The sequence below is a fragment of the Triticum aestivum genome, chromosome 3B (assembly GCF_018294505.1).
Source record: "Triticum aestivum cultivar Chinese Spring chromosome 3B, IWGSC CS RefSeq v2.1, whole genome shotgun sequence".
NCBI lineage: Eukaryota > Viridiplantae > Streptophyta > Magnoliopsida > Poales > Poaceae > Triticum > Triticum aestivum.
Genome location: NC_057801.1, coordinates 213,153,600 through 213,171,099, shown reverse-complemented (window position 1 = coordinate 213,171,099; position 17,500 = coordinate 213,153,600). Strand labels below are relative to the sequence as shown.

The 17,500-nt window shown below is 41.0% G+C and overlaps 1 protein-coding gene, 1 long non-coding RNA gene and 2 other non-coding genes across 4 annotated transcripts in view; all 4 read left to right on the top strand.

The window, feature by feature from the left end:
* Positions 1 to 5,543, top strand: part of LOC123069415 (uncharacterized) — a 15,601-nt gene extending 10,058 nt beyond the window's left edge. Inside the window, exon 3 of the long non-coding RNA XR_006432516.1 lies at positions 5,531 to 5,543. This is a non-coding gene — a long non-coding RNA (uncharacterized lncRNA). The remainder of the gene's footprint in view (positions 1 to 5,530) is intronic.
* A 3,687-nt stretch (positions 5,544 to 9,230) lies between these two features.
* Positions 9,231 to 9,317, top strand: TRNAS-GGA (transfer RNA serine (anticodon GGA)). The gene has a single exon. It is a non-coding gene; the product is annotated as a tRNA-Ser (tRNA).
* Positions 9,318 to 9,732: 415 nt separating this feature from the next.
* TRNAF-GAA (transfer RNA phenylalanine (anticodon GAA)) lies at positions 9,733 to 9,805 on the top strand. Its single transcript has one exon. It is a non-coding gene; the product is annotated as a tRNA-Phe (tRNA).
* Positions 9,806 to 12,642: 2,837 nt separating this feature from the next.
* LOC123069413 (ribosomal protein S7, mitochondrial-like) lies at positions 12,643 to 13,292 on the top strand. The gene has a single exon (XM_044492261.1). It carries the CDS (start codon positions 12,731 to 12,733, stop codon positions 13,175 to 13,177), a length of 447 nt encoding a protein of 148 aa, XP_044348196.1. The 5' UTR covers positions 12,643 to 12,730; the 3' UTR covers positions 13,178 to 13,292.
* Positions 13,293 to 17,500: the final 4,208 nt, after the last annotated feature.

Here is a 17,500-nt window from a genome sequence, read left to right as displayed (position 1 = left end):
AACCGTTCTAGCTTGATACTGCGATATCGTCAAATCATCCAACGGAGCATGGAAACCATTTCGGTGGCGGTAATGGCCTCCAGTAGTTTTCTATGGAACCATACCACTATGGTCATCTATATGATTAGACCGTGCCGCTTCACTAGACTTTCCTGAACCATCCATTTGATCCCCACGGTCGTGACACCACTTTCTAAACAAAAGTTTCCAAAATCCAATGCGGAACCAAGCAGTAAGAGAAATTCATCATGGTAATTATTAGTCGAAAACCAAAGTGGAACGGAGAGAACGGAGAGTCAGTTACAATGGCAAAATTGTTGAGGAATCATGTTGAAAGAACAACATTCTGTGTCATAAATATCGTATATAGAGATTTTTCATGTATCGACGCTTTTGATTCAATTATGAAAGTACGCTGTACTGGACTTGCACCCCTAGTTACGCAGAAGTGCAAGCACAGAAGCGGATGACCGGACCTTACCAACATACTCAAAAAAGTAATCTATACTGGGGTCTGTGCTCTTGACAAGCAGTGTTTCCAGTCTAGCTGTGTCAAATCGGGTGTGAAGTGTCCTTCTAGGTTTTGGCTGGTAGAGCAGAGGACTGAAAATCCTCTTTAGTTTCACGCATGGGACTCTAAATCCCAATTGCTCTAGCTCTGTGGTTCGATTCCACAACAGAACGAACAATGAATGAATGTGGGCGGTCAACCAAGTAAGCCTGTGCCCAGGAAAGAAAGGACTAGGGAGGGATTGAGAGAAGCTTTCACAGTGGAAAATGCAAAAAAGCATATCGTTCTTAGAAATTGTGGAATTTTACTCAGTTAGAGCTATGGTTTAGCATCAAGAGGGAAGTTTTGTAAAAGCAACAGGAAGAATTGCTCAGATACCCGTGAGCGTATATAACTTGGGTCGTGTTATAAATGCTCTGGCTAAACCTATTGATGGGAGAGGCGAAATTGTAGCTTCCGAATCTCGCTTAATTGAATCTCCTGCTCCAAGTAGAATTTCCAGGCGTTCCGTATACGAACCTCTTCAAACAGGGCTTATTGCTATCGATTCGATGATCCCTATAGGGCGCGGTCAGTGAGAGTTCATTATTGGGGACAGACAGACTGGCAAAACAGCAGTAGCCACAGATACAATTCTCAAGAAAAAAGGGCAAGGTGTAATATGTGTTTATGTAGCTATCGGTCAAAGAGCATCCTCCGTAGCTCAAGTAGTAACTACTTTCCATGAGGAGGGGGCCATGGAATACACAATTGTAGTAGCTGAAATGGCAGATTCACCTGCTACATTACAATACCTTGCTCCTTATACGGGAGCAACCCTGGCTGAGTATTTTATGTACCGCGAACGGCATACTTTAATAATTTATGATGATCTCTCCAAACAGGCACAAGCTTATCGCCAAATGTCCCTTCTATTAAGTCCCGGCCGTGAGGCTTATCCAGGGGATGTTTTTTATTTGCATTCACGCCTTTTAGAAAGAGCCGCGAAATTAAATTCTCTTTTAGGCGAAGGAAGTATGACCGCTTTACCAATAGTTGAGACTCAATCTGGAGACGTTTCCGCCTATATTCCTACTAATGTAATCTCCATTACAGATGGACAAATATTCTTATCTGCGGATCTATTCCATGCCGGAATTCGACCCGCTATTAATGTGGGTATTTCAGTTTCCAGAGTAGGATCCGCGGCTCAAATTAAAGCCATGAAACAAGTAGCTGGCAAATCCAAATTGGAACTAGCTCAATTCACAGAGTGACAAGCCTATTATTCGCCTATGCTCTCGATAAAACAAGTCAGAATCAATTGGCAAGGGGTCGATGATTAAGGGAATTGCTTAAACAATCCCAGGCAAATCCTCTCCCAGTGGAAGAGCAGATAGCTACTATTTATACCGGAACAAGAGGATATCTTGATTTGTTAGAAATTGAACAGGTAAAGAAATAGTTCAATCACCCCAGAATCGTCGAAATCCCCTCGAAATGGAGAGCGGCGCAAGTCTCACACTCTTTCTCTCACTCTCTATCCTCTGTCTTTCAGATTTTCCCCTCGTAGCTGATACAGTGAAATATTATTATGTAAGGGAGCTGATCCACAGGATTCAATGGTGAATTCTGATTTCCCCACAGACTGAACCAAAGGAGAAGAATAGAATAATTCACTGGTGCAGGCGGAGCAGCAAACCTTCGTAGAAAAGGGAGAGGGTATACCTAGAAATGATGAAATCAACCAGCAGTGCCTTGCTAATTGAATAAAGGAAGATGCCGACTACTTTCTGAATAGAACAATGAGAGTCCCGAACAATGGGAGAATGGAGCTTCCCGTCTATGAACTAATCGATCGACTATATCGTATCGAGCTCAAAGGTTTGTGCAACTTATCTATCAAGCCACACTTCTTTACTTCGAGATAGCGCATTCCACACTTCTTTACTTTGCTATAGAAGTAGGATCCCTGCCCACAATACAATCCATAGTTTACTTAACTGATATAAAGAGTTTCCCCTGCCTGCCCCTACTATCAATTGATAATACATAAATGATCCAGGGCTAGTGTTGGGTAGCCGGGCCCACTAGAATTCAAGTGCTTCTTATCAATTCAATACGCCCTTAACGGATCCCCGTGCTTTATCTCCATTGGATGGAGCAAGACCCTTGTCCTATCTTTTCTTTACAGAGCAATAGAAATGATGGTTGCCCCTCGCTGCACTGACCAATGATATCTCAGAAGAGAGAAAGACTTCTATAACTTGCCAATGATATCTAGTGGGCACTACGAACTCCAGGCATACTGTACTTGACCACCCTACTTTGCTTTGTCCCTATTAGGCGAAATCAATACTTACTTTCAATTGGTAGAGAGGAAGAAGAGAACTGACACTAGTAATAGGTTGATGACTTCTCTTAACAGAGCTGACACTAGTAATAGGTTGATGACTTCTCTGACTTAATAGCTGGCCGACTTCTCTTCATGGATCACCGTTCTATATAGTTAGGCGCAGCATCGCGTTTAACCACCTATCCCTATTCCCTCAATCGATACCGTCCAACTATCCTTTTATTGGGACAGCAGCATACTTCTCGTTAGGGACAATAGTTCCTATACTTAACTAACCTCTGTGCGCAATCACTGTTTGACACATCATTCTTTCAGCTTTTCGTTCTTGACGACTCTGTTTGACGGAGCCTGACCTTGAACTAGCCTTTTGCAACACAAACCACTATCTTTACTTTCCTTTAGCAATAGTATCTAACTATCAATTCATAAGAGTCAAACGGGTGGGTCCATCCCATCTATCGACAGGTCCTGATACCGGATCTGGGAAACAAGCAATACTCGCCGCAATTCCTTAATGAAAAACAGACCTATCTTCTCTTGAAAGACTGTCCTTTCCTCGCTTGTTATTGTGATATCAATGAAAGAAAGCTGGATACTGACTTCTTCCCAAGAGCTCTATCAGCCCTGAATTCCTTAGCCATACGACTCTTCCTTAGTTTCCTAATGCTGGTGGCCCTAGCTAGTGGTGAGACAGGGCATATACTATTCTCGGTCTTATAACGAAGAGGTTGCCTAGTTTGAACCGAACACTGTACTTGATCTCTCGTCCTATCACAAACAAGTCTCTTCCCTCGAGTCCTAGTAGACTAGTCCAAGTAGTCCGGGACAATAGCGTCCCGTCTCTTCGCTGACCCCTGGCACACAATCACTATAAGACAAAGCAAGACAAACCTCTCTTATCCTTCTCGGCTAGAAGTTACAAGTTTCCTGTTCCGGTTTCGGCTTGAGGGAAGTGCCTGAAATCGATTCAATTCTTATCTTCGATTTCGAACTCCGGCTGGATTCTTATGACCAAGAGCTATTTTATGGGTCAGAAGAATGGAAGGACAACGAGAAGATGGTTCGGTTGCTCCTGCTGGAATATTCCATTTATTTAATACTCCGACTCGCGTAACCCCGAATGGCAATGTTGTTATTGCGGTTGGTCAGATCAATAAGACAACAAGGGAGTCAGAATATTCTGATAATAGCAAACAGGGCTTTGGAATCTATGGAAGGAGCCTTCAATGCTTCTCTTCTCCAGTGTCAACCATTAGTCGATAACAGAATGAAATGCCACAATGAAGTTGAAAAAGAGAGTCATTAAAAAGAGGCATGCTTGAAAAAGAGTACAGATAATATGTTATGGATGTGAGGAGCCTCACCCAGTACTTTTCTTACAAAACTCAAAAACTCTACTCTCCTTTCACAGCCAACCCACCCATTGCTTTTTCGAGCTCGATAAAAAGGAAAGTTCACGTGCCAATCCTTACCATTGGTAACTGTAATTACCAAGCCTAATCTTTCACTGAATACCGAGTAAAGCAAGCAAGAAAGAGGGAAGGAGCAGCTATTTTCGAGCTAGGCTCGATCCCTTTTTCATCCACTTCTCGCTATTTGTAATTCTACTTGAATTAGTTCTTCCTAAGTTTAGTGAGGTGAGTACTGCATCCATAACTAGAGGACTTTTTTTTCTGCTTGGCTCCCAGGGGAAGTTGGATTGGATAAGAGGAATTGAAGCGCAAGGAAAGCAGTCGGTATTCAAACAACTATTCAGAGTTCCCAACTCTGGGTAAAGGAAATCTTTACTTGACGACTGAACCAAATCCTTTGCCTTTATTTATTCTATTTTTTTTATATAGATCAGCTGAAAACAAAAATACTACTACGTTGGGACAATGACCCACCTTTCTCTACTCAACCTGTCATCTTCTCTCCTCGCTCCCTGGGACAAATAAGACTATTTATTAAGTGATAAACAAGAGAAACTAGTGATATTATCTAAGCTTCTGGCCATGTCTGATTGGCATTCAAGTCTGCCTTCCATTGCTTGAAAAGGCCTAGCACCGTAAGTAGCAATTGGCTATGTCCAAACTCAAATGTTGTATTTTATCTAAGCACAGGAGTCGTAATAAGGAAAGAAGACATAAGAATGGGAAGTATCCGCTAGTTATAACGTAGTATAAAGAGAGCTATTTCATGGATCTTGGTCACAATAAAAAGAATCCAATAATGATCTATCAACTAAATGAGTTGATTATATAATCCCGTATCTTCAAGGTTGTAAAGATGATTTAGTAGATGTGTCGGTATCGTTTTCATCTGCCGTTGGGAGTGACTGCTTTGCTAATCTATCATTTTATTCTTCTTTTCGGAGACAAGCACATATTACCGTAACCTAGTGATTAATATATCCTGTTGGTACTACTTCGTCGAGTAATCAATCCTTTTTCCATTCTTGTTCTGAGGTTGTCAGCTTCCTCCGATGGCACCACTTGTACTCTCTGCCGGAATCTGTAGACATAGTTTCTGGGCGTCTTTAAAAACTGATCGACATAGTTGTCACACACAAACCTGCGCAACGGCTTTGGAGTAAAAGAATCTCCTGCCCGGTCACACACATCATCTCGAGCGTGGAATCTACTACTCTAACAAGATACTCGGCTCGGGTAAATCATGCTTTCGTTATGCGAGGAAAGTGAAAGGAAAGAGGCAAAGGGAGACACTGGGCAATCCGGAATCGATGAAATCACTGTTTTTTCGCCTTGTAATATGTCCGGTTACATTCCAAAGATGAATCAGACCAGGAGATAGATAAGCGCTATGGCGGACACATGAAATAAGAATTTGAAAAGTAATGATCAACTTTATGGATCCATAGGTAGATTCACTTGTGAAGCTATGGGATGGGACAAGATTCAAAAGTACCAAAAGTAAGTTAAGTGGGACGCTGAGTTCATTGCTGCGATCGAGGGTCCAAAGCCAGCCAATTTGATGACCGCGTAGGAACGGGTTCCGAATGCTCACAATAATGTAGTTGGAAATGACAAAAGGCTCCTAAATTGATACCTAATAATAGCTTAGCAGCTCCTTCGTTTTACTAAAGAGCCAAGTTCGGACAAGCAACTCGGAAGGAGGAATGTGTTGAGATGCCTATGCCTAAGAGAGATAAGCGGAGGACATATGATAGCCGAGAGGATGTCGGTAAACGACGGAGTTTAAGGAGTTGTTTTTGAATTCGGCATGGCATATTTCATTTTTTTAATGAGAACATCGTCTCCTTGCTTACCCGCCTGGCCAATGGAAGGAATTAATTACCTTGGTCAGTCAGCGAAAGAAAGAATCTCACCAGTTCATCATCCCAATCCTTCCTATTAGTTTCATTAATTAATTCAGCCCCAGAGTGTTGGCAATCAAGGGCCAAGAAAGAATCCCAAGTCTATCCTATCTCGCCACGGTCGAAAGCACAATCCCTTTCTCTTCCTATACCGAAATCGTCGTTTCATTCCTCCGCAACTTCTATCGCGGACATGATCCAATCTACCTTGCAAGACAGATTAAGATATAACTTAAGGCTTTCCCAAGCTGGCTCATAACCTCTGGTAGAGGCATTCACCCAGAGACAGAGAAGTGGGAAACCGCGGATGAAAAGAATACCAAGGTCTTTGATAGCAAACTTCTACGCGAGCTTTCTAACTAAAAGGAATCTCTTATTCATATGGCATAAAATGGAAAAACTTGATGGAGATTTCTTCTCAATTTCCATGGTACAATCCCTTTGCATGTTACAGTTCCATTACTTACTACCTGAATTTGCTATATACAAAATTCTGACATCTACGGTACTTGTCGTCTACTTCTGGTGGAAGCAATTCCAAAGGTGAAGATAATACTGAGCCAAATAGTAATGAGGGGAATGCAAAATCTAGCAAAGGTAAGAAGGGTCAAGGAAGAATAACAGTGACTTATAAAAGGAAAGCACCGAATAAAAGGAAGGAGATCCGTCTTTCTTTTTTGCATGTGGTCAATGCGTTTGCTGATTGATAACTGTCTAATCTTAAGATGGTTTTGTGGCACGTTACAAACATACATATACAGTCGAAATATAGTTGTGTTGAGTTAGGTTGAAGAATTTTTACCAGATTTTAAAAATGAGATATAGTGCTTTCTTTGTTCGGTAGGATATTTTGCACTTTCATATTCTAGTTCCTCATTTGAGCGTTCTTTTGCTCTGTTGGTGGGGCATAAACTCAGAAATAGTTTTTGTTTTTTCTTTAAATAATAGTAAAAGTATGCATTCAAGTAGTAGCTTTTTCTAAATAGTCGAGTAAAGTCGAGTAGGGCTGGCAACAAGGACTAGGAAGATACGGGCGAGTTTGTTTTTTTAGGGGAAGGCTTTATGCAAGATATGCACGTGAGTAGGTCAGTATATGCGTATTTGCCAATAGAGGAAAACACGTAGTAAGTAGGCTTGCTTTTTCGTAGTGATAGCAACGCTTACAAGGAATGCTGGGATAAGTTGGGAAGAAGGCAAAGATACTGGCGACTAGATCCTTGTGGCAGATTGGAAGATACCGATATCTCTATTTCAATTTGTTGATTGATGGTTTAAGGAAATGGCAGTGGTCCAAATCTTGCACATTTACTGTTACTTCTATGTATAAGTTCCTTGCTCAGGTGTGGCCCAGCTTTCATATCTTATTGGGATAGCTACATTGCCCTGGCCGGGTATTGCGAAGGAAGGAAACACCTTGTCCGAGTCAGGCGATGCTAAATGATGGATTAAAAAACTCATGGATGATATCTCTGTTATTGCTGCTTAATGCCCTATTTATACCGATCTAGCTTATAGCTGGGATTTCTAGAAAGATAAGCTGATGCAGCCCTCAGGGATGGGGTGCCTAAACTAACCTTCCTGAACAGAAGTAGCAGAGGTAGAAGATATGTAAATCGTACCATCAAGGGGAAATGCACTATTGTTATGCTTGGGCCAGGTTAGCTGATCAAGGGAATATTCATATCGGAAGAACAATCAGAAAATAAGGAGATAGTCAGTTGGCACTTTTCACACAAGAACCGCTTTTCGTATTAAGCACGGGAGTCGTAAGGAAAGACCTCTGCGTAGCTATCAGAACGAATTAATGAACGAAATAAACGAATTCCGGTGAAACCAAGGCGAATTTCTGAGCCAGCAGTTGGAAAAAGATGCCAAGTAGTGAGATGCACCATTATGAATGGTGCGATCCGAAGTCTTACTATTTACTCAAAATTGACTCAAATGGTTGACTGAACTTCACAGAGGACTAAAGCCGGGAACTTAAACTAATGGTTTTGCCTTTCCACTTCCCAATTGACTCTCATAAAAGGCTAGGCTACCTCTTCACATCGCACCTGATCCCGAATCATGTGCTCTGTTCAGGGGATCAATAGTGGCTATTAAGCTTTTCCCTTTCTATATATTCTTGAGAATAAGTAAATACCATCCTTTTTCCTATCAACATCTCTCTATCTGACAGTAAATATTGCTTTCAATCGATCAGGCACTAGGTTATTAAAGTATGGATATGCCATATAATAAGGGAAAAGGCCTCCAGTTTTTTTTAGCGCAAAAGAAAAGCCGATTCCAAATTTTCTATTTCCCGGCAAGTCTATGAGAGTCCTATTACGGATCCTCTGATCTTTAGCTTGAATGGTCGTGTTTTTATATAATTAGGTCTTTCTTCTGAGCTCTTCTATTACGGTACGGAAAAATCAAACCTATCACTCTCAAAGAATGGGTAAAAAGAATTCAAGCTAGGGGAGCCTACACTCTCTAACTACCTATACTACGCCCCCATTGATTGGAAACCCTCGGGGAAAATGATCCCATAAACAAAGGAATTATACAGTACGAAATAGCAAAAAAACAGACTAATTCGATTCTAAAAAATCGATAATAGATATTTTATTCTGCTTAAATTGTCCCGACAAGGAGAGATATTCAATATTTGAATCAGATTGGATTTCGTAGTATACCAATGTGAGCCAAACTATTACTATTTCATCTAACTTGAATAACCAAGGACTGAATTTGACTATGGATTCTGATAACTCGAGAAGTTTTTATTTGGTTATGATCCAAAAAGAAAAAAGAAAGGTTTAACAAGCCATGAGAAAATAGAGTAAAGTAACCATACGTTCTATTTGCATAACGTGTATACGCCACGCCATACAATCGAAATAGAAACATGGGACGATTCCAGAATTTTGAATAGATCCGTGGGGATGAGAGAAGTTGTTGTTGAGAAATATGAAATTGGAAAGGAAGTCAAACTCCCTATGGAACCTGTGATCGGTTGTACCTGTACTTTAGTGATACGAAAACTCGCTATTCACTCAGTTTCTGGTCAATAATAAGATTATGTAGGAGAGATGGCCGAGTGGTTCAAGGCGTAGCATTGGAACTGCTATGTAGGCTTTTGTTTACCGAGGGTTCGAATCCCTCTCTTTCCATTTCTGTTAATTCACCAACGTTACCGACCACAATGAAATTTCTAGTAAGAGGAAAATCTGTCGACTTTCTAAATCGTGAGGGTCAAGTCCCTCTATCCCCAATAAAAAGCCCATTTTACTTCCTAACTATTGTACCAACCTCTATTTTTCATTAATGGTTCAAACAAGATTCACTATCTTTCTTATTCTACTCTTTCACAAACGGATCCGAACTGACTTCTTTGGATCTTATCCCATTCATACAAATGAACATATTATAGTATAGGCAAGTAATCCCTATTATTAAGTAAGTCATTCACAATCCATATCATTATACTGATATTTACTAAGTCCAATTTGAGAATACTTTTTTCTTTTTGAGTCCCTTTAATTGACATAGATACAAGTACTCTACTAGGATGATGCACAATAAATAGTCAGGATAGCTCAGTTGGTAGAGCAGAGGATTGAAAATCCTCGTGTCACCAGTTCAAATCTGGTTCCTGGCACAGAACGAACAATGAATGCCTTTTCAGGAAAGAAAAGGGCCACATATTTTTTAGGGAAAAGCTTTTTTTAAGGGGAAGAATCATCAACAAAAAATCCAGAAAAGAACAGCGAAGGAAAAACGTGAAAAAACAAGTGTTTTCCCGGAACGGAATAGCGGAAATTCCATACGTTGATCACCAATGTTGCATGTCTTTCCTTAAGCTGGAGTACTTTGAGTTAGAAGGCCTACTTTATTCATCCTTTTAAAGCCTACTTATTCGTCTAGCTATTTCCAATTCTAATAAATAACCCGATCATATCATATCTTGGAAAACCCTAAGACTACCCAAGGTTGTACCCTACAGTGTTACCTATAGTCTATACTTGTGTATACGTTGCTTTCTGGGGTGGCAAGCTAGAACCAAGTTTTCTAGGTATCAATTCCAATTTAAGTCAATGATCCTCATTTTCTCCAACATTAAGAAGATTATTGGTAAGGTGACCAACCATCACGCAGGATTCCGGGTCGGAGTAGCACCTCTTGCCTGATATATACAGGTCGTTACTGGCGATTCGTTTGTGCCCTATGGTGTTCAATTGCCCGTTTGTTCCCTCCCCCTCGGGACGGGTCAACCTACTTTGCCCGCTCAGGCGCTCCAAAATGCTCTGACTAGACCGCCGACACCCATGATTTGTCCATCATTCAAAATGGCATTTCGTAAGGGCTCATAAGGTAGGAGGAATCACAGATCCTCCGTGCACTTTCGCCTAGAGTTAGTTTTATTTTTCACTACTGTCTGAGTGGTGGCTAAACCCTGAAACTTTTCCTTGAAATGAAATAAAGATCTAACTTTATTCCAGTAGTGGTTTCCGCAAATGTAGATAATCTTGTTGATTAACACCCACTTTCCATACCCTGCAATTCAGAGGCGATCACCTCTGGTCTTTTAGTAACATATCAGTAAACAAGGCTCTCCTCATGTAGCTTTTTGTTCTCGAGGAAGAAAATCTCATTGATTACTTAGAATGCCGGATGAAGCAAGTTATAGCATTGGTTCTTTCGTGATTCACGTATATTGGAAATCTCTTTCTTTAGGAAATGGGATGGCATTCAATTCTAACTTAGGGATTCTCTTCTTCCTGAACATTCATGAAAAGAAGGACTCTGGCTTTAATGCTAAAGTTTAGTACTGGGCCGAGCGTACTTACCTACTTAGACAAGAGGGATACTTATAGATCTCTATGAGCGTAAGGCAAAGTGGGCAAGACTACTTCCACAACTACATTTTCGCTTAAGCAGGACCTGTGAGACCTCGAAGCAACCGTCTACTACTAGTTATAGATGCTATTTCTAATTGAATAGAATGGATGCTTCACAGCGGTTCTACGACAGGCAGGGCAGCCGGGTGAACATAGGCCGTTGTTCCTATAGAACACAAGTCTTTCTCTAAAGCACGACCTTCCGATTGGACTACGTCTGGTCTCTATCCTTTTTATTCCTAAAATGGGTCCTCGATCAAAATGATCTGGTGTCTATGTCCATGCCTGAGGTTGGTAAACCCTATATCTATTGCGGGGTGGTTTGAGGAAGGGACAGCTTGTAACCCACGACTTACTACTACGAAGATTCTGGCGGAGAGCTTTTCACATATAGATAGGTCGGGATGAGGAAGCTCCGTAGTCAACTAATAGATAGAAAATCCACCTTGTGAACCGTGTTTGTCTTAAAGTACTGTCTGAGAAGGAATATACCTGTTCCAATCCCTCTAGTGGCTATACTGATTGACATAGGTAGCTTTCGTAGTCAAAGCTCATAGGGCCAAATGCTCTATTGGAGTGGGCACGAACACACACAATCAAGGTTCGAAGAACTTCTACTTCACGCCTTGAGGATTCTATGACGCTCACTCAATGGTGTTGTGGCGATTGCGAGCAATCAATAAACGAGGAAGCCAAATTATGGATCCAGGAAGGCTGCATCAGAAGGAAGAGTAGGTGTTGCTATGCCGTTGGCTGGGACTGAGACAGAGAGAGGGGAGCATAGCCCCTATGATCCCGGTAAAGAGGTCCAACTAAGCTCTTCTCAGGTTCTTTCTTTCTCTTCCATTCTTATGTTTATATATTAAAGTGTAGTTTTCTTACTGAAATATAATAATATTAATCTAATATGCCCATTGGTGTTCCAAAAGTACCTTACCGGATTCCCGGAGATGAAGAAGCGACTTGGTTTGACTTATACAATGTTATGTATCGAGAAAGGACACTTTTTTTTAGTTCACTGCCCTATACATAGAAAGAAGTGCCTTTCCACTGGTATCAACATTCTATCTGGAATCAGTAGCGATAATTGTTGTATTGTGAGCCAGCCCCATAAGACACTACGCACCTCCAAATTCTATATGATTTTTCCAATCATTTCATTTATACGACCTGCAAATAAGATAAGATCTTGGCTCGCCCTATAAAAAAACAACTATATGCCCTATAAACTTGCTTCTTCGAATCTCGAAATAACATATAGAAAGTGTTTCTGTGATGAGACCATTCTCGATCGATAAATGCGATAGGAGCCTATGTGTTTCACGGGCAGCCGACCAATAGGGGAAGGTTGTGAATCCGGCGAACCGACGGCTTTAAGAACGTGATTGTCTTCTCTCACTTAGTTATCAATTGACAAAGATGACCCATTCTTTTTCACCCTAAAAACGACAATGGTATGGTACTTTTTCTTCAAATCGAGATTGTGTGGGTGTCCGCTCATGTTCACGTTACATGCTAAATCAGGCTTTCCTTGGAAAAACCAAGGACAACCCCTATCTCAGTCTCCTTTCCTTTCTCTTTTCGGGAGCTGAGCTGAAAAAGATGGACAGTAACAATCGCGTAATATCAATTTATCGGCCTCGTCATCGAAAGCGGCTTCCAATTGCTCGGAAATTCTCAGCTATATGGGGGACTTTGATGGTGAGCAAAAAGAATTGATCAAGAAATTGGTAAACTTTCGCATGATCGATGGTAAAAGAACGAGAGTTCGTGCTATTGTTTATAAAACTTTTCACCGCCTAGGTCGAACTGAACGCGATGTAATAAAACTTATGGTTGACGTCGTAGATAATATAAAGCCAATATGCGAAGTGGTCAAAGTAGGAGTCGCAGGTACTATTTATGATGTTCCTGGGATTGTAGCCAGGGATCGTCAACAAACCTTAGCTATTCGTTGGATCCTTGGAGCAGCTTTCAAACGACGTATAAGCTACAGGATAAGCTTAGAGAAATGTTCATTTGCTGAGATACTGGATGCTTACCGAAAGAGGGGAATTTCACGTAAGAGAAGGGAGAATCTTCATGGACTGGCTTCCACCAATCAGAGTTTTGCGCATTTCAGATGGTGGTAAAGTGATACCACATAAGGAGCTCTTCCTCATTCAGTCATACTCAACAAAAGTAAGAAATGTTTGACCCGGATCCTTTTTTCATCTTCATATAGAAAGAAAATCGGCCTTCCTCATACTCCCCCCTTCATTCATACAGTTGGAGGAATCCACAAGAGGCCTGCCCGTTCATAATTGCATAAAAGAACCATTCTTTTTATGAAAACTCTTGTTCCAACCTCACCTCAGGTCGAATGAATACGAAAGGGGGATCAATCAAATCAATAAGCCATGAATGAAGAAGTAGTGGGCCTTTCGCCTTATTTCGTTTGACTCGTGGAGCTGAGAAATCTACTTCAAAGAGAGGGAAAGAGTGCTAGTCCGAAAGAACAAGCAAGGGATGAGCGCACGGGAGCGAAATTTGTTGCGCCCACGCGCATACGTTTTCTTGCTGGGTAATTTCTCAGAAAGTTTTTGTGTTGTTGATTCCTATTCCTAGGTGTTGTGCTTTTTCCCCTATGCCGCCTATTGGTACTAGTGGAGTAGGATTGGCCTGTAATACAGAACCTATAGGTGGTGTAACCTTTCGCTCAATACTCAAATCTACAATTGAAGCATCTGAGGCTGCATCAATCGAGGATACACGACATAAGGAATTGTTAGATCTCCAAACTGAACTTCTCCTTCACCAAGCGTGGGTTTTCACTGGTCCTAACTAACGGTTGGCAAGCGATCCCCTATTCTGCATACCGAAGATCAGACGGCCCAGAGCCGGAGCGATCATTCAAGCAAGTTACTCAGCTTGAGTTTTTCAGTCAATCAATAGATTGTGCAGTTTCTTAGTCTTTTGGTCCATGTCTTCATGACTTATAGAAAGTGTTTCTTTCTTTTACAAGATCATGGAAGCTTCAGAAACCACCCGAGATCTTCTGGAAACAAGAAATGTTGCATCAAAGGGTTCAGTGGTCATATCATAGTGAAATCGAGTTTCTTGATTTAGTCGATATCAAATTCCCAACTTAGAAATTCGAAAGGACTAAGATTCTACTTCTTCCTCAAATACTGGGAATGTGGATTCAAGTATGATATCACTATTCCACAGATCTCAAGAAAACGAATTGAACAAGTTTGATGGCTGGAAGAAGATAGGAAATATTCAAACATGTATTGCATTTCATCGATCTCACCCTTTGTTCAGTGCCGCATAAGTACTGACTTCTTGAACAGATACCGGTACCGGTCATGAAGGCTTCGCCCTTCTCAAGTCAAGTGCAGAAGCGAAATCCGTTGAGCAAGAAGCCAGTGATCCCACAACATCAAAGTGATACATATGACATATTGGAAATTAGGCTTAGTTTGTAGCTATGAATATAGTAATGCACTTATTTATTGATAAATATGTTCTTTCAAGTAGAGCATACTCGGTAGAAAGGAGGTGGTAGAGCTGGGAAGAGGATTAGACTTTATCGATTACTTGGACTTAGAGACCAATTATAGAAAGAAGACAGTAGCTGAGTGAGTTTTATGGATCTAGTTTATGAGCAGCTTAACTAGAAAAGCAAGCAGAAGGAATAGAAGAATGAAATGCAGAAATAGGGGAAGGGCGGGTAGCATTTTGAAATGCCAGTTTGAGTGAGACATTTTCTGTCTGGCCCCCCACTTTTAGGCAGTTCTTCCATTCTGCCTTTGTCTTGCTCTAAGCTACCTGACTTCCTTCCTTTGTTCTTCCATTCTACTTTGTATGATTCTGATCATCAGTTCTTATCGATCCCATTTTAAGGAAAAATCCTTATGTTGGTAAAATATACGTGTTGATCAAGGACAATGAAGCAGCCATGAAAAGATTGAAGAACGAGGTATGATGATTACTTCGGACTACTTTCTGTTCTTCATGCAAATGACCATATTTTCCGTCTGCAATACAGGTAGAAGATACTGAGTTGTTCAGATGTTTACAGGAAATCCATGGGAAAAACTACCACAGCTTTGTATTACGCAAGCAGGTTCCAGTCGTTGGTAATTTCAGGGAAGCCTACATTGGCATTGCTCCTGAGTTAGCCAAAGAGATCGCGGAAGAAGTGGATGTTATCGTAAACTCTGCAGCAAATACCACTTTTGATGACAGGTTCGTGAAGCTATACTAGTCTTGCACCAATGATTGCTTCCATTACTAAATGTGTAAGTTCACATTCCATAGCAAGAAAAGTATTGCAACTTGCAGGTATGATGTAGCACTAGACATCAACACCGTGGGGCCATTCCGGATAATGAGTTTCGCGAAGCGGTTTCGAAGACTGGATCTCTTCTTGCAAGTATCAACAGGTCAGAATGCCAAATAAGAGTTTCTTGTGGTCGAAATCAAATGGTAACCTGTTTCTATTAATCTCAAAAGCTTACAAACAAGCTTTAGCAGTATGTTTGCATGTCATGTTTTTGGCCAAACAACATATGTGAATGGGCAGAGGCAAGGTTTGATACTAGAGAAGCCATTTTGCTTAGGGTATACCATAACAAAGGGGATAGGTTCCTCATATTTTTCGGCACATCAGAATACCGTGTTGGATATCGAGGCTGAGATCAAGTTGGCTTTTTACTCCAGAAGGCATTCTTCTGCCTCTACTTCTGTTACTCAAGAAATGAAAGAGTTAGGTAGTCGAGGTATTCTAGTATTTCCCTGTTACTTTCTCATGTCTGTAGATACGAATACACACATGAAGTATTTGATTTGTGCAATTTATTTATTCATAGGGCCAAACTCTATGGTTGGCAAGACACTTATGTGTTCACAAAGGCCATGGGCGAGATGGTCATCAACTGCATGCGAGGAGAGATACCGGTGGTAACAATCAGGCCAAGTGTCATAGAGAGCACATGGAGGGATCCCTTCCCAAGTTGGATGGAAGGAAACAGGTAAATGCTAAACCCAAATCTGAGGTTGCGGATGTCACATATATATGTGATGCATCCTCGTCTGCTTACCAGATAATGAGCTATTTCCAGGATCTAGCAGTGCGTACTAACTTTTGACGAGTTGATGGTGAGGATCAAGTATATGACCTATATTCCTCACTATTAGAGGACTTCAAAGAGGAGATTCCATCATAATCTCTGGAAGCTAGTGTCAAGGAAGCCGTTAGCCATCACCTTAACTGAAAGTTGGTGAAGAAGGTGTATATGCCTCTTGTCTATGGTAAGACACAACATAGTGTAGCAGCGGACATCCAGAAGGGGCTTGACTTCATTAGAAAATGTGCTGAAAGCAACAAAGTGGCGGACATTTTTTTTTTGCATTCTGGGACAAGAAATTCCCAGCCATTGCTAGGCTGAGCCATGTTAGCAAAGAATGGTTTCTCCAACAATATGAGGATAAATCCCTTACTAAAATGGTAGTGGTCACAAACCCCTTCCATGTACAATTGAAAACATTAACAATACGAAAGCAAGAATCATCATTTATACTGGGAATGCCTTCCTCTACCAAAAGAGAAAGAGTTGAAGAAAAACGAAGGAAAGTGGGTATATACAAAACCAGTTCATATCACTTGTCTTTCTGGTCTTTCAGAATCTCATCGAATACTAGTAAATGCTTTCAAAGAGAAAATAGAAGCACTAGAGAGCTCAAGTTCACTTCATTCATCACAAGATGCAAATGAGAATCAAAATGGAGCTAATGAGGAATAAATCACTTCTACTTAAACTTTTTTGAGTGAAATACCAACCAACACATAAAGCAATAACCAGATAGATAGAATGATAACAGGTAATACGAAGATATCAACACAGCCAGAGTCACGAGGCTCGATAATGACCAATGGGTTAGGATCTGAGGAAGCTTAGTTTGGATGATGGAATATTCGCTGTTCTGATTGTTGAGATACTGCAAATCCACTTATCCAACAATTTCAGTCCATTTTCCTACTTTTTCTGCAAGGGGGGGAAAGCATTATTATATCCTTAATATGACTCTCTGTCACACGGATGCTGCTGGGCTGCTACAAAACCCCTATAGTCGAAAAAAAGATCGAAACAGGGATAAAACGTAGGATAACCCAGATCACTCGGACTAGCTGAACTCTCCAGAACAAACACAACCTAGGTGGTTTGACTAACGTTTTGGTACATTAGACTAACCTAAGACAACTCCTGGTTACATTTAGTCCTATCGAGATACAAGTTGTTACCAACCTGATACAACGCAAGTCACAAGCTTGACACAGCGAGAATGGCTGCAACTGACAACTCCTGCATCTGAGATTGACAACTCTAGTAACAGAGAATGATAACTCCTGCAATAGATATTGACAGAGCATGACACTCTCAACTGAGCTCAATCCAGCTATGAACAAT